This window comes from Jaculus jaculus, chromosome 21, assembly GCF_020740685.1.
Source record: "Jaculus jaculus isolate mJacJac1 chromosome 21, mJacJac1.mat.Y.cur, whole genome shotgun sequence".
In the NCBI taxonomy this organism is placed as follows: Eukaryota; Metazoa; Chordata; class Mammalia; order Rodentia; family Dipodidae; genus Jaculus; species Jaculus jaculus.
Window position 1 is genome coordinate 4,932,567 of NC_059122.1, and position 22,053 is coordinate 4,954,619.

The 22,053-nt window shown below is 44.9% G+C and overlaps 1 protein-coding gene across 4 annotated transcripts in view; it reads left to right on the forward strand.

The window, feature by feature from the left end:
* The window catches only part of Zfyve9 (zinc finger FYVE-type containing 9), a 119,691-nt gene that overhangs the window by 88,613 nt on the left and 9,025 nt on the right, over window positions 1–22,053 (forward strand). For all 4 annotated transcript variants that reach the window (XM_045139203.1, XM_045139204.1, XM_045139205.1 and 1 more), the window contains 7 exons: window positions 3,346–3,501; window positions 6,164–6,388; window positions 9,899–9,981; window positions 14,156–14,260; window positions 17,942–18,092; window positions 19,402–19,482; window positions 21,684–21,846. In XM_045139203.1, coding sequence (XP_044995138.1) covers window positions 3,346–3,501; window positions 6,164–6,388; window positions 9,899–9,981; window positions 14,156–14,260; window positions 17,942–18,092; window positions 19,402–19,482; window positions 21,684–21,846 — 964 coding nt within the window. The remainder of the gene's footprint in view (window positions 1–3,345; window positions 3,502–6,163; window positions 6,389–9,898; window positions 9,982–14,155; window positions 14,261–17,941; window positions 18,093–19,401; window positions 19,483–21,683; window positions 21,847–22,053) is intronic.

Consider the following 22,053-nt stretch of genomic DNA (forward strand, 5'->3'; position numbering starts at 1 on the left):
TAAAACCTCTGGCCTTTGGTCTCAGGGATGCAGTGGGTGACTTCTCCATGGAGGAGAAGGAAATCTTAAAATGAGGTGAGCTAACTTGTTCTCGAGATAAGCAGGTTAAGTCACAACTCATGACCAGAATGAATGTTGCTGAGTAACTTATGCAGGAGGCCCAAACCATTTACATCATAGGTCTGAAGGCCCAGAAACCTTAACCATGGTACAAAACTTATTCAGAAGAAGTGTTAGTTATATAGCACATGTTCATACTTTGAAACTCATAAGTTAAGTAGTGTCAGAAGAAACTTCTTTTTTTTTTAATTAAATTTTTAAAAATTTATTTGAGAGAGAGAAAGAGAGAGCGAGAGAATGGGTGTGCCAGGACCTTCAGCCACTGCAAATGAATTCCAGACACATGTGCCCCCTTGTGCATCTGGCTATCGTGGGTCCTGGGGAATCGAATGTGGGTCCTTTGGCTTTGTAGGCAAATGCCTGAACTGCTAAGCCATCCCTCCTGCCTGAGAAGAAACTTCCTAATCCTTGCAGTCTAAAGAAAAAACGTTTTTATATACTGGCTAGTTTAATTATACCCTTTTGGGGATGGATAAATAAATAAATAAATACAATATTTAAATAAATAAAAAATATTTAAATTTATGAACACATAGTGGTGTTCATAATCTTATTTGACTCCGTTTTCATTTCATTTAGGAGTTCTGATGTGTTGTGGTGCGAATGATAAACTTCCAAGGATTGCATCCTGTTTAACTGTTTGTCTGTCAGTCTGTTTGTTTCAAGGCAGGGTCTCATTGTAGTCCAGGCTGACCTGCAATTTACTCTTGTAGTCCCAGGCTGGCTTTGAACTCACAGTGATCCTCCTATCTCAGCCTCCTGGGTGCTGGGGTTAAAGGCCTGTGCCACCATGCCAGGTTTGAATGCGATTTTTGACTATGTGTAGCTAGTGCTTTTTTTGTGTGTGTGTTTATTTGTTTGTTTGTTTTTTGAGGCAGGGTCTTGCTATAGCCCAGACTGACTGAGAATTTTCTGTGTGATCTCAGGCCGACCTTGATTACAGTGATCCTCCAACCTCAGCCTCCTGAGTGCTGAGATTAAAGGCGTAGGCAATTACACCCAGTGATTTGGGGGAGTCTTTGTTTTTTTGAGGCAAGCCTAATAGACTGGCCCTTTCGTTTGTTTGTTTTTGTTTGAGATTGCAAGAGAGCGAGATAGAATTGGCACTCCAGGGTCTCCAGCTGGTGCAATTGAACTCCACTTCCTAATGGGCATGTGCAGCCCTGCGCTTGCCTCCCTTTGTGTGTCTGGCTTCGGTAGAACCTAGAGAATTGAACGTGGATCCTTAGGCTTCGCAGGCAAGTGCCTTAACCGCTAAGCCATCTCTCCGCCCCAGCTTGTGCTTTTTGAACCCTTCCAAGTGAAGAAGTAGAGAGGCTAGAGAGATGGCTTAGCGGTTAAGGTGCATGCCTGCGAAGCCTAAGGGCCTAGGCTCGATTCACCAGGTCCTACGTAAGCCAGATGCACATGGTTGAGCATGCGTTTGGAGTTCGTTTGCAGTGGCTAGAGACCCTGTCGTGCCCATTCTCACTCTTTCTGTCTCTTTCTCTCCTTCTGTCTGTCTCTAATAAATAAATAAAAATGAATGTTTTTTTAAAAAAAAAAAAAGAAGTGGAAAGCCAGCCATGGTGGCACACGCCTTTAATCCCAGCACTTGGGAAGCAGAGGTAGGAGAATCACTGTGAGTTTGAGGCCACCTTCAGAGTACATAGTGAATTGCAGGTCAGCCTGAGCTAGACAAGCCATTCTCTTCACTTTTTACAGTGTAAAGCCAAGCAAAGTAATTTTACCAATTATCTAGTATTATCTCCCAGTGAACAAATAGAACTAGCTAGTATATAAAAGTAATTTTTCTTTAGACTGCCACCTAAAGCCAGAGCTCTAATATTGACTTCTATTGTTGTTTCAAGTTTTATTTAACTATTTCCTCTGGCAGTTATTTGTTTATTTATTTTTTTAAATACAAATGTGGTCTGGTGTGGTGGCGCACATCTTTAACCCCAGAACTCCGGAGGCAAAGGTAGGAGGATTGCCATGAGTTTGAGGCCACCCTGAGACTACATAGTGAATTCCAGGTCAGTCTGCGCTAGAGTGAGACACTATCTCAAAAAAATAAAAATTAAATAAATAGACATAAAGGGTGGAGAAAGGAAGGGAGGAGGATACTTAATAGGTTGATATTGTATATATGTAATTACAATGATTGTAATGGGGAGGTAATATGATGGAGAATGGAATTTCAAACGGGAAAGTGTGGGGGTGGGGAGGGAGGGAATTACCATGGGATATATTTTATAATCATGAAAAATGTTAATAAAAATTAAAAAAAAATTAAATAAATAAGATAAAATAAAATACAAATGTGGACTATATCTTTTAATCATTATTATCTTTTTTTGTTGTTATTTTCGAGGTAGGGTCTCACTCTACCCCAGGCTGTCTTTGAATTCACTATGTAGTCTCAGAGTGGCCTCAGACTCACAGGGATCCTCCTACCTCTGCCTCCTGAGTGCTGGGATTAAAGGTGTGTGCCACCATGCCTGGCATTATTACCTATTTTTTTAAAAAAGGTTTTATTTGGCCTGGAGAGATAGCTTAACAATTAAGGCCTTTAGTCACTGCAAACGAACTCCAGATGGCATGATCCACCTTGTGGATCTGGCTATACATGGGTATTTGGAAATCGAACTTGGGCCTTAGTCTTTACAGGCAAGTGCCTTAACTATGGAACCATCTCTCTGGCCCCATTATTACCTATTTTAATTTTATTTTATTACTAATAGAATGTTTCTTTTATGTATACATTTTAACAATAGTTTAATGTCTTGTATGTTTTCTTTTTTTAATATTTTTTATTTATTTGAGTGAGAGAGAGAGAGAAAAAAACGGGTGCACCAGGGCATCCAGCCACTGCAGACAAACTACAGATGCATGTGCCTCCTTGTGCATCTGGCTTACGTGGGTCCTGGAGAATCAAACCAGGATCGTTTGGCTTTACTGGCAAACACCTTAACCGCTAAGCCATCTCTCTAGCCCCTTGTGTGTTTTTTTTTATTATTATTTCTTGCAGTCCCCTTCCAAGTGTTGGATGAAAAGCCGCAGCGCTGACATGTTTGATTTTCCTACAATGATTCTTTGACTCAGATAGTGGCAGTATTACGTTTAAATTACCTAGAGCTCCACGATCTTTTAGTCCTTGAGATACTGTAACAGATTCCTGTGTAATTTTTTTTTAAAGCAAGAACTGAGAATGTCTTTATTTATTTTTTTTTATTCTTCGTATAGATGTGAACAGGAAATGCTGGTGTTTCACAACCAAGGGGATGCACGCTGTGGGTCAGTCGGAGATGGTGATTTTGCTACAGTGTCTGCCAGATGAGAAATGTTTGCCCAAGGACATCTTCAATCACTTCGTGCAGCTTTATCGGGATGCTCTGGCAGGTGGGATGGCCTTGTAACTGGCATTCAGTTTCAGTGTCTGAGGCCCTGGTGTGCCAGTTCCCTCTCTCTCTCTTTCTCTGTTTTTCTATCTTTCTCTGTCTCACTAAAAAAAATAAAAATAAAAATAAAAAAGCAAGGCATGGGGGCACACACCTTTAATCGCAGCACTCAGGAGGCAGATGTAAGAGGACCAATGTGAGTTCGAGGCCACCCTGAGACTATGTAGGTCTCAGGTCAGCGTGGGCTAGAAGTGAGAGCCCACCTTGGAAAGCAAAATAAATAAGTAAAAATAAATAAATCTTTTTATCTTCCTGAGATCCCGCTGGTTGTTTAATTTCCTGGGCTACTGAGGTAGTGTTCAGGAAGACTTTCCTCACTCCTGTGCCGTGCAGAGTTCTCCCTACTTTTTCATCCAGTAGTTTGAGAATTTCAGGTCTTATGTTAAGGTCCATTTGGAGTGGATTTTTTGTGCATGGTGAGAGGAGTGGGTTTAATTTCATTTTTCTACATGTGATTATCCAGTTTGTCCAGCAACATTTGTTGAAGATGCTGTCTTTTCTCCAGCGTCCATTGTTCGCATCTTTGTCAAAGATTAGCTAGTAGTTATGTAAACTAAGGGCTGAGTCTTCAGTTCTGTTCCATTGGTTTATGTGTCTGTTTATATGCCCATACCATGCTGTTTTTATTACTGTGGCTTTATAGTATAGCTTTAGATGGCGTATGGTGATACCTCCAGAAGTGTTTCTTTTGCTAAGGCTATTTTTGGATATCTGGGGGCTTCTGCAATTTCATATGAATTTTGAGCTTTGAGATTCTTTTTCTTTTCTTTTTCTCTTTCTTACTTTTTTTCTTTTTTTAGGTAGAATCTCACTCTAGCCAAGGCTGACCTGGAATTCACTATGTAGTCTCAGGGTGGCCTCAAACTCTTGTCAATCCTCCTATCTCTGCCTCCTGAGTGCTGGGACTAAAGGCGTGTGCCATTACACCTGGCAAGCATATTTTTTTCTATCCCTGTGAAGAATGGTCCTGGGATTTTTATTGGTATTGTTTTGACTCTGTATATTACTTTTGGTAGAATTGGCATATTCCCAATATTAATTCTACCTGTCCAGGAGCATGGGACATCTTTCCATCTTCTTAGGTCTTCCTACCTCTGCCTCCTGAGTGCAGGGATTTAAGGTGTGCGCCACCACGCCCAACAAAATAACTTTAAAAATTTTTTTTGGCATTGCCATTTTTTATTCAGCACATTTTGAAGCAAACAACTGAAAACAGTTTCTCCCATAACTCTGCTACTACCATATTGTATACTTATTTAACATTAGCTTTTTTTTTTTTTTTTTTTGGTTTTTCAAGGTAGGGTCTCACTCTGGTCCAGGCTGGCCTGGAGTTCCCAGGGTGGCCTTGAACTCTCGGTGATCCTCCTACCTCTGCCCTCCGAGTGCTGGGATTAAAGGCGTGCACCACCACGCCCAGCTACCACTAGCTTTTTTTTACATTTTTTTTTTCTTGGTTTTTCAAGGTATGGTTTCACTTGAGTCAGGCTGACCTGGAGTGCACTATGTAGTCTCAGGGTGGCCTCAAACTCATGCCAATCCTCCTACCTCAGTCTCCTGTGTGCTAGGAGATGTGCACCACCATGCCCAGCTTTAAAAAATATTTTATTTAGGGGCTGGAGAGCTGGCTTAGTGGTTAAGGTGCTTACCTATGAAGCCTAAGGATCCCTGTTTGATTCCCCAGGACCCACATCAAGCAGATGCACAAGGGAGCATGTGTGTCTGGAGTTCATTTACAGTGGCTGGAGGCCCTGGTGTGCCTATTCTTTCTCTATCTTCCTCTTTCTCTCTCAAAAAAAATAAAAAAAAAAACTTAAAAAATATTTTATTTACTTATTTATTTGAGAGAAAGAGAGAGGGGAACAAGCGTACCAGGGTCTCTAGCTTCGGCAAACGAACTCCAGACGTGTTTCCCACTTTGTGCATCTGGCTTTACGTGGGTACTGGGGAATCCGACTTGGGTCCTTAGGCTTTGTAGGCAAGCGCTCTAACCGCTGAGCCATATCTCCAACCCTCATGTCAGCTCTTCACCCATCACATATTTTACCTAGCATGTCCTGTGTGAGGCAGGAGTCGAAGGAACCCAGTCCCTTCGGTCAAGCTTAGGAGTAGGACAGGAAGTTAACAGACCATGGTCTCTAGTCTTACCGGATGGCCAGCCTGCTGTATTGCAAACTGCAATGTGAGGGCTCAGGAATGCCTATGACAGTGCATCAGGTAGGAATCTTCCAGCAAGGAGCTTGGAGTCTGTGGGTTAACTGATGACCAAGGGTCAATTTTTGGTAACAATGAGCACTAAGATCATGGCAAATTACCATTGTCTGGAGGGTCAGGTTGTATATTAATTATAATTCAAACTGAAATGTCATGCAGTACAGAACATTTAAGGTAAAAAACATACATAAATAGAATATCCAAGGAACAGAGAAAACGCCGTTTTTCTTGCAAAACACCTTTCTAAACATGGGATTTTGATTTTCACAGTGACAAAATTGGAAATTAGTGTAGGTTATGTCTAGCCTGGTGTTGGATGATGCCGACGATGATGATTACGTTACATATGTTGATTTCTTGATAGAAAATAATTAATGAACTTTTTGTTTTAGGGAATGTTGTGGGAAACTTAGGACATTCTTTCTTTAGCCAAAGCTTTCTTGGCAGTAAAGAACATGGCGGATTCCTATATGTGACGTCCACCTACCAATCCCTGCAAGACCTCGTGCTCCCGACCCCTCCGTACTTGTTTGGGATTCTCATCCAGAAGTGGGAAACCCCTTGGGCCAAAGTCTTTCCCATTCGGCTGATGTTGAGACTTGGAGCCGAATATCGGCGTAAGTAAAAATGCCTTCTTCTAAGCCATATGTGATCAAAGCCCGGTGAATCAATAAAATAAAGCTTGAAATAATCAGATCTCCTCTGCTTGACCTGACAAGTCAGTGAAAATAACCTTTTGAAATGTCTAGGATAACCATGACTAGTGTGTGTACTTGTATTTTGGCTATAGCGACTGAACATATCAGATGAAGGAGGAAGTTAGTGGTATTTATTACTTGTAAGTGTACTGTTTTATGGCTCATCGATAAAAGCATGCTCATTTTTTGGTCTTCAATGCCCACACTTGGGAGGCAGAGGGAGGAGGATCCACGGTGAGTTTGACGCCAGCCTGGAACTACAGACAGGGGTCCAGGACTCCCTGGCTACAGTGGGGCCCAACCTAGAGAAACAGAACCAACCAAAAGCAGCGGCATCGTTTTAGAAAAACTAACTGGAACTCACAACCTGGTTCTTATAGTACGCCTGTAGTCTGGTGAGCATGCTCTTGTCACTTGGTTGTGCACGAGCTACGGAAGCCGTAGTGGACTTAAGGCTAACGTGGGCTGTGTGCAGCAGGGCGGAGGCCACTCCCAGGACGCAGGCACGGGAGAAAGACGGCCTTGGCCGTGGTTGTTGCCCTGCAACCAAGATGTGGTTTTTTTAAAAACATTAAAAGATAAGCGCATGGGCTGGAGAGATGGCTTAGCGGTTAAGCGCTTGCCTGTGAAGCCTAAGGACCCCGGTTCGAGGCTCGGTTCCCCAGGTCCCACGTTAGCCAGATGCACAAGGGGGCGCACGCGTCTGGAGTTTGTTTGCAGTGGCTGGAGGCCCTGGCACGCCCATTCTCTCTCTCTCTCTGCCTCTTTCTCTGTCTGTCGCTCTCAAATAAGTAAATAAAAATAAACCAAAAAAATTAAAAAATAAATAAATAAAAGATAAGTGCAGAACAAACAAGAAAAAACAAACAGAAAAAATGCCTACTTTATTTAAAATTTTATATTTTCACCTACTTAAATGTGCCCTGTTCCAGCAATCTGTAGCTTTGGGCAGCTTAACTCAAATTTGTAATTGTCAGCTTCTCAGTCTAATTATCAGATTACTAGGGACAAATGTTTGTCTTTTACTGAATGGGACATCTTAATGTTTGCCTTATATGTTACACTGGTTTGTTAAAAAGCTCAAATGAAGCCGGGCATGGTGGCACATGCCTTTAATTGCAGCACTCAGGAGGATCTCCGTGGGTTCGAGGCCACCCTGAGACTACAGAGTGAATTCCAGGTCAGCCTGGGCTGCAGTGAAACCCAACCTCAAAAAAACAAAGAAAGAAAGACCTCAAATGAGATAATAAGTGAAACATTACTTTATTTACTTGTTTATTTAATTTTTCTTTTTGTTTTTTCAAGGTAGGGTCTCACTCTAGCTCAAGCTGACCTTTAATTCACTATGTAATCTCATGCTGGTCTTGAACTCTCAGCAATCCTCCTACCTCTGCCTCCTGCGTGCTGGGATTAAAGGCATGTGCCACAACGCCTAGTGTAAGTGAAACATTATTTTATAATCCATGAGAGTTTAAGTTTGCAGCAAGTTATCTTTATTCTTGTATTTATTCACTACCTATTCAATATGAGTTTAAATTAAAAAAAAAAAAAAAAGATCAAGGCCACCTGAGACTACATAGTGAATTCTAGGTCGACCGGGCTAGAGTGAGACCCTACCTTGAAAAAAGAGAGAGAAAGAAAGGAAGAAAGAAAGAAAGAGAAAAGAAATTTTGCTGGGTGTAGTGGCACACAGCTGTAATCCTGGCACTCAGGAAGCAGAGGTAGTAGAATAGCCATGAATTTGAGGCCAGCCTGGGACTACATAGTGAATTCCAGGTCAGCCTAGGCTAGAGTGAGACCCTACCTCAAAAACAAAGAAAAGAATTTAATCAAAGCTCACATGAATCCTGAATCCTGGGAATTCAGCAATGTCTCAGGCATGGTTATAAGGTCATAGGAATTTATTTAAGGAAGATGTACAGAAATCATGGTTATAGAAGTATATTATATGAAAACACACCCTTAAAGTTAATTTTTTTGGGAGCTCCAAGATAGTCTCTAGTTTGATCAAGAATAAACGAAAGTCGGGCGTGGTGGCGCATGCCTTTAATCCCAGCACTCGGGAGGCAGAGGTTGGAGGATCGCCGTGAGTTCAAGGCCACCCTGAGACTCCATAGTGAATTCCAGGTCAGCCTGGGCTAGAGTGAGTCCCTACCTCAAAAAAACAAAAAAAAAAAAAAAGAATAAACGAGTTGGGGACCTGACTTGATGGTACAGGCCTTTAATCCCAGCACTTGGGAGGCACAGGTAGGAGGCTCGCTGAATTTGAGGCTGAATCTGAGACTCCACAGTGAATTCCAGGTCAACCTGGGCTACAGCAAGACCCTACCTGGTAAAAAAAAAAAAAAAGAAAAGAAAAGAAAAAAAGGGAGAATAAAGGAGTTGGCCTGGTGAGGTGGCACACACCTTTAATACCAGTATTGGGGAGGCTGAGATCACCATGAGTCCAAGGTCACCCTGAGACTGCATAGTGAATTCCATTTCAGCCTGAGCTAGACTGAGACTCTACCTCGAAAAACCGAGAAGGAAAAAAAGGATATAGGAGTTGAAGCTGGGCATGGTGACTCATTCCTGTAACCCCAACAACCTGGGAAGCTGAGGCAGGCCAACTGCCAGAATTGCCCTGAGTTCAAAGCCAGATGTGGCTCCATAGTGCGTCCAGGACAGTGAAGCCCTGTTCTCAAAGGTGAAGGAGTTGGCTATGACACGCCTCCGGTGTAAAACGTCTTGCCTATGGGTAGAAAGTGGAAGGAGACACAAGAGTCATTGAAGTCGATCAGGACCGCATAGGAAGATCTGACATTTCAGACAGTCACGCCTGAGCCATGAACCTGCCATTGGCCACCTGGTATTTGGCTGTCCTAAGGCGGGACGTGAAAGAGAGAGGACATTCCTGAAGTGCTTCAGCTCAGGGGAACATTTGTTTTCTGGTCACATCAATCCATGTCGAGAAGATTGCTTCCTGAGATCTGCTGTGTCGTTTTTGAAACAAATGCATCAAAAGAATGACTGACTCAGAATGTGTCTGTTACCACATTAAATACATTTTTTATGGCTTTTCGAGGTAGGGTCCTGCTGCATCCAGGGTGACCTGCGATTCACTATGTAGTCCCTGGCTTTTTGAGCCCCAAATTTGATACGTCAGGCCAGTCGTGGTGGCGCACGCCTTTAACCCCAGCACTCAGGAGGCAGAGAGAGGTAGTAGGATTGCTGTAAGTTCAAGGCCACCTTGAGACTACATAGTGAATCCCAGGTCAGCCTGAGCTAGTGAGACCCTACCTCAAACAAACAAACAAGCAAACAAAAAAATGTGATATGTCATAATGAGCCATTGCAATTGTACTTTGAAGTCATTTTAGCGATGATGTCTCTTTTTCTAGAACTTTAATCTGCCAAACTTGGTTTGATAGATATTTCTCATTTCCACAGTTTACCCGTGCCCTCTGTTCAGTGTCAGATTCCGGAAGCCATTGTTTGGAGAGACGGGGCACACCATCATGAATCTTCTCGCAGTAAGTTGGGAACTGTCTTTTCTTCTGGAGTTTGGGAGAAGGAAGAGAGGGATCTCAGTGTCTCCCTACAGAGAGAGCCCCAGGTCAGCCTGGGCTCGAGTGAGACCCTGCCTTGGAAAAACATAGAGGGCTGAGGCAGGCGTGGTGACGCACGTCTTTAATCCCAGCACTCGGGAGGCAGAGGTAGGAGGATCGCCGAGTTCGAGGCCACCCTGAGACTACATAAAATTCCAGGTCAGCCTGGACCAGAGTGAGACCCTACCTCAAAAAAATAACAACAACAAGAAAAAAATATAGGGGGCTGAGGATATGGCTCAGTGGTTAAAGACACTGGCTTGCAAAGCCTGCTGGCCCTGGGTTCAGTTCCCAAGTACCCACATAAAGCCAGATACACAAAGTGACACATGCTTCTGGAGTTCATTTATAGTGGCAAAAGGCTCTAGAGCACCTGTCTATCCTCTTTCTCTCTTTCTCTACAAATAAGTATTTTTAAAAAATGAATTGAAATTGCCAGGTGTGGTGTTACACGCCTTTAATCCCTGCACTCAGGAGGCAGAGGTAGGAGGATCACCAGGAGTTCAAGGCCTCCCTGAGACTCCATAGTGAATTCCAGGTCAGCCTGAGCTAGAGTGATACTCTACCTCAAACTAAACTAAACTAAACTAAAATAAAGTAAAGTAAAGTAAAATAAAAATAAAAGCTAGAGTGACGGCTCAGTGGTTGAGACGCTTGCAAAGCCCAACAACCCAGGTTCAGTTCCCTAGTACCCATGTAAAGCCAGATGTACAAAGTGGCACATGCATCTGCAGTTCATTTGCAATGGCTAAAGACTCAAGAGTATGTATGTATGTATGTATGTATGTGTGAGAGAGATCTGAAGTGAAATAATACAGTATTCTAGATCTGATTGTGTGCTTTTTATATGAGACTTTATAGGATTATTATAAAGGCTGGAGACATAAATAAGGATTTAGATTTTGTCTTAATTTCATTTTTAAAAATGGAAGCCAGGTGTGGTGGCACATGCCTTTAATCCGAGCACTCAGGAGGCAGAGTTAGAAGGATCACCATGAGTTCAAAGCTGCCTTGAGACTACATAGTGAATTCCAAACCAGCCTGGGCCAGAGTGAGACCCTATCTCAAAAACAAAAAACAAAAAAATGCATCTACAGGCTGGGAGGATGGCTCAGCAGTTAAAAATGCTTCTGGCGGTAAGAGGATTCCATGAGTTCAAGATCAGCCAGGGGCTGGAGTGAGTTCCAGGTTAGCCTGCGTTTAGAGGGAGACCCTTCCTCTAAATTAATTAATTAAGTAATTAAATTCTAAAGAAGACTTTGTATAGGTAACGCATAAATGAGATCAGACCTTTAAAAAGAAGAGAATATATGTTTTTTGGGATTTTTGTTTTGTTCTGTTTTTCTAGATAGGGTTTTACTCTAGCCCAGGCTGACCTGGAATTCACTCTGTATTCTCAGAGAGAGACAGAGACAGAGAATTAGGGCATCAGGGCCTCTAGCTGCTCATCCATACTGCAGAGGCATGCGCCACTGTGCATCTGGCTTTACAAAGGCACTGGGGAATCAAACCCAGGTCGTTATGCCTTGCAGGCAAGCGCCTTAATCAGTGACCCTTCTCTCCAGCTCCCTGAATTTTTTTTTGTTTTATGTTTATTTATATATTTGAAAGTGACAGACAGAAAAAGAGGTAGAGAGATAGAGAGAGAGAATGGGCGCGCGAGGGCCTCCAGCCACTGCAAACGGACTCCAGACGCGTGAGCCCCCTTGTGCATCTGGCTAACATGGGTCCTGGGGAACCGAGCCTCGAGCTGGGGTCCTTAGGCTTCGCAGGCAAGCACTTAACCACTCAGCCATCTCTCCAGCCCCTGAACTTTTTTTTTTTTTTAATATATGTGTGTATTTGTGCGCCCATCCATGTGTGCACACTGTCACACCTGCGCACATGTGCACAAAGGGTCCGAAGACAACTTTCACGTTGGTCCTGCCCTCCTGCCTCGTTTGAGGCTGGGTTTCTCCTTGTTGGTCCTTTTGGGAGCTTCAGGGTGAGTCTGGGGGCCTCCCCTGCAGCAGGCATGCTGGGATTGCGGAAGCCGGCCCCAGCAGCTGGCTTTTACATTGGGGCGTGGGAGCCCAAACTCCGTGTTGAACGGCAAACACTTTACACCCCGACAACTCTCCCCAGAGCTGAGATTTGACAGCTGGGCACGGTGACTCTGGCCTATAATCCTAGCAGTGGGCGTGGAGGCAGGAGGATCCCATCAGTCGAGAGCAGCCTGAGCTCCAGGACCTGTTCTGGGCCAACTTAAGCCACATAGCAGGATGCTGGCTCAAGAAAGGAAAGAGGGGGCTGGAGAGATGGCTTAGCAGTTAAGCGCTTGCCTCTGAAGCCTAAGGACCCTGGTTCGAGGCTCGGTTCCCCAGGTCCCATGTTAGCCAGATGCACAAGGGGGCACATGCGTCTGGAGTTCGTTTGCAGAGGCTGGAAGCCCTGGAGTGCCCATTCTCTCTCTCCCTCTATCTGTCTTTCTCTCTGTGTCTGTCGCTCTCAAATAAATAAAAAATAAAAAAAAAAAAAAAAAAGGAAAGAGGGAGGAGGAAGAAGACAGTCAAATAAAACAAAGGGGTTTGCAATAAGGAAACCATATAGATTTACCCCTGTTCTTACCATTTCTAGTGATTTTTTAATCCTTTTTTTGTTTGTCTGTTCATTTTTTGTTTTTCGAGATAGGGTCTCACTATAGTCCAGTCTGACATGGAATTCCCTATGTAGTTTCAGGGTGGCCTCGAACTAATGGTGATCCTCCTACCTCTGCTGGGATTAAAGTGCTCCAAAGTGCTGGGATTAAAGGCGTGTGCCACCACACCCAGCTTTTCATATTTTATTTGTTTATTTATTTGAGAGAGAGGGAGAGAGCCAGAAAGAGGCAGATAAAGAAACAGAGAGAATCGGGGTGCCAGGGCCTCTAGCCACTATATATATATATATATATATGTGTGTGTGTATATATATATATATTAAGGTTTTGCGAGGTAGTGTTTTACTCTAGTTCATGCTGACCTGGAATTCACTATGTATTCTCAGGGTGGCCTTGAACTCACAACAGTCCTCTACCTCTGCCTCCTACGTGCTGGGATTAAAGGCGTGCGCCACCATGCCCGGCTTTGTTTACATAAAATTCTAATTGGTGGTATGTTCTTTGGGTGCTTAAGTAGATGTCTCATGAGCTTCTTGGCTGTTGTATTGTTTTCTTTGTTCTAAATAGTTTTATTCATGCATTCATTTGAGGGGGAGAGTATACATACATCAGGATCTGTTGATGCTGCAAACAAACTCCAGACATGGGCTGGGGAGATGGCTCAGCAGTTAAGGCACTTGCCTACAAACCCTAAAGACCTAGGTTCAATTCTCCAGTATCCACATAAAGCCAAATTCACCGTGGCACATGCATCTGGAGTTCATTTGCAGTGGCTAGAGATCCTGGCATGCCCTTTCTCTCTCTTTCTCTCTGCTTGCAAATAAATACATAATGAAATATAAAAATATTTTTGAAAAGTCTCCAGATGCAAGAGCCACATTGGCCATATGGGTTTATTTGGGTCCTGGGGAATTAAGTCAGACCTGCAGGTTCTAGAAGTAAGCGTCCTCAACCACCATCTCTCCAGCCTGTTGTATTTTTTGTTTTGTCTGTTTCAGATGAAAAATCTGCCTTCCCTCTTTGCATAAATTGTTTTCTTTTTTGACAATTAATAAGTACATATAGAAAATGTTAAGTGATGATGGAGCAAAGTATTTCAAATATTTGTTTGTACCGGGCGTGGTGGCGCACGCCTTTAATCCCAGCACTCAGGAGGCAGAGGTAGGAGGATTGAGTTCGAGGCCACCCTGAGACTCCATAGTGAATTCCAGGTCAGCCTGGGCTAGAATGAGACTGTACCATTTATTATTAGATGTCAGGGGCGTAGGAACTTTTGGCTGGCACTGGCAGTCTGAGTGCTAGGGTCAATATAGTAATGACTCTAACACGTGTTTGCTTGTTTAAATAAGTGGGGTCTTTCATTTGGTGTTGTGTTGATTCCCTCCGCTTGTGCTGCTGTGATTACTGACGACCAAATGCGCCGTGTCAGAAGCCTTCTTACGCTCGTCTGCTCTTGTCCAGGACTTCAGAAATTACCAGTACACCCTGCCGGTAGTTCAAGGTTTGGTGGTCGATATGGAAGTCCGGAAAACAAGCATCAAAATCCCCAGCAACAGATACAACGAGGTAAGTTGTGTTTTTCCGTGGGCTTGGTTTGTTTCGCTTTATTTTTACTGGGTTTTGTTTGGTTGTTTCCATGGTATGCTTTCACTGTAGCCCGGGGCCGACCTGGAACTCACTCTGTAGACCCAGGCTGGCCTTGCCCACCCCGCAGTCCTCCTTCCTCAGCCTCCCCGGCGCTGGGACTAAAGGTGTGTGCCCGCTGCCCCGCCAGCGAGGTAAGGTTCACTGTGGAGCAAGTCTTTAATAGTTGGAAAAGGTGAATGAAGGCTGGAAAAAAATGCGTGACTACATATACATTTGATTTTTAATTGATAGCAAAATCACTTTAAAATATTACGTAACATGGGCTAGAGAGATGGCTTAGCGGTTAAGGTACTTGCCTTCAAAGCCCAAGGACCCAGGTTTGATTCCCCAGATCCCACGTAAGCCAGATGCACATGGTGGCACATGCTTCTGCAGTTCGTTTGCAGTGGCTAGAGGCCCTGGCATGCCCATTCTCTCTAGCACTGTCTGTAATAGATAAACAAAAATTAAAAAATAAAATATTACTTAACTTATTTCAGTTATGGAAAATTTCATGACAGAAAGGTATGATGATAAACTCATGACTCATAGTCACTGGTTAAATCATTTGATCTCTTGAGACTGGGGTACATTAGCGTTCTCATGGAAAAGTATAGTTAGCTACCATCTGTAATTCCTGGTGAGGATTGTTCCTTTTTTCCTCTGAGGTAAGAATGTAACAGGGGTTAAGGGCTTGCCTGCAGCACCTAACGACTCCCTCCAATTTCCTGGGACCCACAGAAAGCCAGATGCACAAAGTGGTGCATGGGTCTGGAGTTCCTTTGCAGTGGCTAGTGACCCTGGCACACCCAATTTATCTCTCTCTCTCTCTCTTTCTCTCTTTCCCTCCCTCCCTCCTTGCAAGTAAATCATTTTTTAAAGTGTTATAATACAAACAATATTCTTTGTATGACAGTAAAGACTTTCTCCAGTTAAAATATTTGTTGAGGGCTGGAGAGATGGCTTAGCAGTTAAGCGCTTGCCTGTGAAGTCTAAGGACCCCGGTTCGAGACTCGATTCCCCGGGACCTAAGTAAGCCAGATGCACAAGGGGGCGCACGCATCTGGAGTTCCTTTGCAGAGGCTGGAGGCCCTAGCACGCTCACTCTCCTCTCTCTCTTTCTACCTGCCCCCCCCTCTCTCTGTCACTCTCAAATAAATAAATAAAAATAAACAACAAAAAAATTTTAAAAAATATTTGTTGAGCGAGCTGGGGTTTGCTTGCAAAGCTGTCAGCCTCCATTCATTTCCCCAGTTGCCCATGTAAAGACACATGAGCATTTGCTTGCCATGTCCAGAAAATCTTGCATGCACCCATGAGCAAATAAATAAATAAATATATTTAAAAATAATAATAATAGCCAGGCGTGGTGGCACACGCCTTTAATCCCAGCACTCGGCAGGCAGAGGTAGGAGGATTGCCATGAGTTCAAGGCCACCCTGAGATGACAGAGTTAATTCCAGGTCAGCCTGGACCAGAGTGAGACCCTACCTCGAAAAACAAAACAAAAATAAATAAATAAATAAATAATAATAGGGCTGGAGAGATGCCTTAAGGTTAAGGCGCTTCCTTGCGAAGCCTAAGGACTCATGGTCAACTCTTCAGATCCCACGTAAGCCAGACGCAAGGTGACACATGCACACAAAGTGGCATCTGGACTTCAATTACAGTAGCTGGAGACCCTGGTGTACCAATTCATTCTCTCTCTCTCTCATAAAAAAGGCTAGTCTGTTGGGCTTGTCTCAATAATAATAATAAATAAAATATTCCTTTTATTTATTTATTTGAGAAAGAGAAAGTGGCAGAGAAAGATAGAATGGGCGTGCCAGACCTCCAGCCACTGCAAATTTTTTCGATGTAGGGTTTCACTCGAGCCCAGGCTGACCTGGAATTCACTATGGAGTCTCAGGGAGGTCTTGAACTCACGGTGATCCTCCTACCTCTGCCTCCTGAGTGCTGGGATTAAAGGCGTGTGCCACCATGCCCAGCTTCCTTTAATATGTTTTATTTATTTATTTGATGCAGAGAGAGAGAGAGAGAGAGAGAGAGACTGGGTATGCCAGGGCCTTCAGCCACTGTAAACGAACTCCAGATGCACATGCCCCTTGTGCATCTCGCTTACATGGATCCTGGAGAGTCATACGGGGGGATCCTTTGGCTTTGCAGGCAAATGCCTTAAACGCTATGCCATCTCTCCAGCCCGCCCCCCTTTTTATTTTGGCTTACCCTCTTGAGAGAAGGATCATAATGGCAGTGGACGTGTGAGCAGAGACTGGACATCACCTCTGACCCAGCAGGTGGAAACAGCAGCAGTTGATGAGCTTAACTAACACTGGCAGGCTGGTGGCTGATGAACTTAAGGTCCAACCCCAGCAATACTCCTCCTCCATCACCCCCAAAACACTCTCTCAGCTACGGATCCAGAAGGAGGCTTAGAGACTGCAGAGATCGCCCAGTGGTTAGGCACATACCTGTGAAGCCTAAGGACCCATGTTCGACTCTCCAGATCCCACGTCAGCCAGATGCACAAAGATGAGGCAAGCGCAAGGTCGCACAGGTGTACAAGATGGCACATGCATCTGGAGTTCGATTGCGGTGGCTGCAGGCCCTGGCACATAATTTTCTCTCTCTCTCCCTCTTGCTCTCTCATAAAAAATTTAAAAAAAAATACCAATAAGAAAGTCAGATATGGTGGCGCACACCTTTTATCCCAGCACCTGGAATGCAGAGGTAGGAGGCTCGTCGTGAGTTTGAGATCACCCTGAGAGTACATAGTGAATTCCAGCTCAGACTGGGCCAGAGTGAGACACTACCTCAAAAAAAAAGGGGGGGGGGCTGGAGAGATGGCTTAGCAGTTAAGGGTATGCCTGCGAAGCCTAAGGACCCAGGCTCAATTCTCCATGTCCCACGTAAGCCAGATGCACATGGTGGCACATGTGTTGGGTTCGTTTGCAGTGGCTGGAAACCCTGGTGCTCCCTTCTCAGTGACTCTGTCTTCCCCTCTCTCTCTGTCTCAAATAAGTAAATAAAATAGATAAATGTTTAAAAAAATTTAAAAATACAAAAAATGAGGTTTAGGGGCTGTAGAGATTTCTGATTTTAACTTTAGGCCTGTAAATCCTAAAGTTCTGAGTTTGATTCCTCAATACCCATGTATAGCCAGATGCACAAAGGGGACTGTGGGTCTGGAGTTTTTTTTGTAGCTACTGGAAGCCCTGTTGCACCTATTCTTAACTCTGTGTCTTTCTTTCCTGTCTTTCTCTGCTTACAAATATTTATTTATTTGACAGAGAAAGGGGGAGAGAGAGAGAGCGAATGGGCACTCCAGGACCTCCAGCCACTTTAAACAAATTCCAGTCACGTGCGCCCCCTTGTGCATCTGGCTTATGTGGGTCCTGAGGAATGGAACCTGGGTCCCTTGGCTTTGCAGGCAAACACCTTAATCGCTAAGCCATCCCTCCAGCCCCTCACTTTTTTGTGAAGTGTCATGAGAAACCCTGGACTTGCAGGTATCCCTGCAAGTCTCTCTGGCTGTCTGGGAAGGCAAAGCTCGGCCGCGCTAGGAAGGAGAACGTTTCCCCGTGGAGAACGAGGCTGACCTTGGCTCTTCCTTGATTGCAGATGATGAAGGTCATCAACAAGTCCAACGAGCACGTGCTGGCGGGAGGCGCCTGCTTCAACGAGAAGGCGGACTCCCACCTCGTGTGCGTTCAGAATGACGACGGGAACTACCAGACCCAGGCCATCAGCATTCACAACCAGCCCAGGAAAGGTGAGCTGGCCCACTGCGGAGGGCTTTGATCGCAGGGGGATGCTCAAGACTGGGAGGACTGGACAGCGTAGCCCCTGTCATTTACTTCTAGTAGAGAGATGGCCACAGAGAAGTTAACTAACCTTCACCAACATGTTTTTCAGGCTCACTTTTTCTTTTTTCTCTTTTGAGTTCGGATCTCACTCCAGTCACTATGATGTCTCAGGGAGGCCGCAAACCCTTGGTGATCCTCCTACCCCTGCCTCCCGAGTGCTGGGATTAAAGGCATGCGCCACCGCATCTGGCTTCAGGCTCATTTTTTGAGTGTTCAAATTTGCAAATGGTACAGGAAGGGGTAGGAAGATCTTTATGAGTTCGAGGCCAGCCTGAGGCTGTTGAGTGAGTTCCAGGTTAGCTTGGACTAGAGGGAGACTCTACCTAGAAAAGAAAACAGTTGCAAATAGGATCTCTGTTATTGAGGAGAACTATTGAAAAATAATGTCTTAGAAGCTGAAGAGATGACTTAGTGGTTAAAGCACTTGCTTGAAAAGCCGGAGGACCCAGGTTCAATTCCCCAGGACCCACATAAGCCAGATGCACGCGGTGGCACATATGTCTGGAGTTTATTTGCAGTGGCTGGAGGCCCTGGTGTGCCCATCTCTCTTTCTCTATCTGCTTCCTTCTCTCCCTCTCTTCCTCAAATAAAAAAAGAGATGGCTTAGTGGTTAAGGTGCTTGTCTGCAAAACCTAAGGACCCAGGTTCAATTACACAGTACCCACGTATGCCAGGTACGCAAGGTATTGTATGCGTCTGGGATTTGTTTGCTGTGGCTAGAGGCCCTGGTGCTAGCGCTCGCTTGTGTGCTCTCTTCTCTCAAATAAATGAGTAAATAAAATATTTTAAATTATTTTTGTTTATTTTTATTTATTTATTTGAGAGCGAGACAGAGAGAAGGAGGGAGAGAGAGAGAAAAAAGAGAGAGAATGGGCGCACCAGGGCTTCCAGCCACTGCAAATGAACTCCAGATGCCTGCGCCCCCTTGTGCATCTGGCTAATGTGGGTCCTGGGGAATTGAACTTGGGTCCTTGGGCTTTGTAAGTCAGGTCTCCAGCCCAACATTTTTTGATTGTTGATTGGAGAAAGAGTTAAATAGAATGGAGTGTATCTTAAAACTTCTTTCCTAAAGCTATCATAAGAATCATAATTGGTTGATTATATATTGTGGTATGTAGATTCCATGCATTTTATTTTCTGTGTGCCAATATCTAAAGTCCCCAACTGCCAGACACTTCATGATTGTTCCCACGTGTCCATCTCTTTCTGTTGCAGTGACCGGTGCCAGTTTCTTTGTGTTCAGTGGCGCTCTGAAATCCTCTTCCGGATACCTTGCCAAGTCCAGCATTGTGGAAGGTACAGGATGATTATTTTCTTCCTTGTGTCTCTGTTCAGTCCTAATTATACAGCGAAATGCAAGGGGAAGTTGGGCGTGGTGGCGCACACCTTTAATTCCAGCACTCAGGAGGCAGAGGTAGGAGGATCACCATGGGTTCAAGGCCAGCCTGAAACTACATAGTGAATTCCAGGTCAGCCTGGGCTAGAGTGAGACCCTACCTTGGAAAAAAATTATGAATTATTGAGCTGGAGTGATGGGCACACTAGGGCCTCAAGCCCCTGCAAAGGAACTGCAGACGCATGTGCTACCTTGTGCATCTGGATAACATGGATTCTGGGGAATGGAACCAGGTCCTTTGGCTTTTGCAGGCAAGCGCCTTAACCACTAAGCCATCTCTCCATCCCTAGGATTGTTTTGGTTTTTATTTATTTTGGTATTTCGAGGTAGGGTCTCACTCTAGCCCAGGCTGACCTGGAATTCACTATGGAGTCTCAGGGTGGCCTGGAACTCACAGAAATCCTCCCACCTCTGCTTCCCAAGTGCTGGGATTAAAGATATGCACCACCACACCTTGCATAGGATTGGATTTTTTGTAAAGCATGTATTAGAGCCAGATAGCACTGAAAAAATAATTACCATCTGTTGGTCATGTAGCCTACGTGAAACTCTTGTATGTTTGCCTTCTAAGCTAGTTAATAAATGGATTTAGTCCTAAACCTACTACAGTAATTTATTGAGTACTTTTAAAATATTTTAAAATTTTATTTATGTGTGTGTATGTGAGAGAGAGAGACAGAGAGAGAGAGCAAGCAAAAGAGCAGAGATAGATAGAGAATGGGCATGCCGACGCCTCCAGCCACTGCAAATGCACTCGTGATGCATGCATCACCTTGTACATCTGACTTATATGGGTCCTGGGGGATTGAACCTGGGTCACTTGACTTTGAAGGCATGATCCTTAACCACTAAGCAATCTCTTCAGCCCATATTTTTTTAAATAATTTTTATTTATTTATTCATTTGAGATGGAGAGAGAGAGAATGGGCATGCTAGGGCCTCCAGCCACTGCAAACAAACTCCAGACTCATGTGCCCCCTTGTGTATCTGCCAGCCCATATTTTTTGAAATAGTTTATTTTTATTTATTTGAGAGAGAGAGAAAAAAAAAAGAAGAAGAAGAAGAATAGGCACAACAGGGCCTCCAGCCACTGCAAACGAACTTCAGATGTATGCACCATCTTGTGCATCTGGCTTACTTGAGTCCTGGGGAATCTAACCGAGGTCCTTGGCTTTGCAAGCCAGCGCCTTAACCACTGAGCCATCTCTCCAGCCCCTCCCCCCCCCACACATACATTTTTTTGTTTTGTTTAGGTTTTTTGAGGGTAGCTCAGGCTGACCTGGAATTCACTATGTAGTCTCAGGCTGGCCTCAAACTCACAGTGACCGTCCTACCTCTGCCTTCCGGGTGCTGGGGTCAGAGGCGTGCGCCACCACGCCCGGCCCTGACCTTTCCTTTGACTGCTTCCCTCCAGAGCCATCGTGTGCTTCACGTGAGAGCTCAGAGAGAGAACTTCCCGCAATGGCGCACTGCTCCTGTTGTCCTCTGGCACGTGTCATGTGCTCACCACATTTCTCGTTGACTCTCTCATCTCTCCCCCTGCTATGACTGCAGTGAACGCAGTTTAGATATTGAAAACTTACTGGGGAGGGGCTGCAGAGATGGCTTAGCAGTTAAGGCTCTCGCCTGCGAAGCTTAATGACCCAGGTTTGATTCCCCAGGACCCACGTAAGCCGTGAGTTCCTGTCCACCCTGAGACTACAGAGTGAATTCCAGGTTAACTGCCTGGGCTAGAGCAAGACCCTACCTCAAAACAACAACAACAACTAAATAAAGAAAGAAACAGGCTGGAAGCATGGTTTAGTGGTTAAGGCTTTGGCCTGCAAAGCCAAAGGACCCAGGTTTGATTCCCCAGGGCCCACGTAAGCCAGTTGCACAAGGCAGGGCATGCATCTGGAGTTCATTTGCAGTGGCTGGAGGCCCTGGCGCGCCCAATCCTGGCATTCACTCTGGGGCTCTCAGTAAGAGGCAGCGGAAGTGGAAAGCGCTCCCCACGTCAGCTCTGGGGACACTGTGCTGCCCATTGTGCTCACGGCGCCGCCGCAGCCCCGCCGGCTTCTCTCCGACGCTCACCGTCCGTCTCTTTGGTGCCGGTTCCCAGACGGCGTGATGGTCCAGATCAGCGCCGAAACCATGGACGCCCTGCGACAGGCGCTGCGGGAGATGAAGGACTTCACCGTCTCCTGCGGGAAGGCCGACGCCGAGGGTCCCCAGGAGCAGATCCACGTCCAGTGGGTGGCTGACGACAAGAACGTCAACAAGGGGTAAACACGGCCCCTCCCTGGGCCCTGTCGGTCATCCACGCCGCCCTTTATTGCTTTGTTTAGGCTTTTCTTTTGGCCTTTGCAGTAGAGTCTTGCTCTAGCCTAGGCTGCCCTGAAGTCACTATGGAGTCTCGGGCTGGCCTCGAACTCACAGCCAACCCACTAAACTCCCGACATTCCAGGCGCTAGGTCATTGGTGGACATATG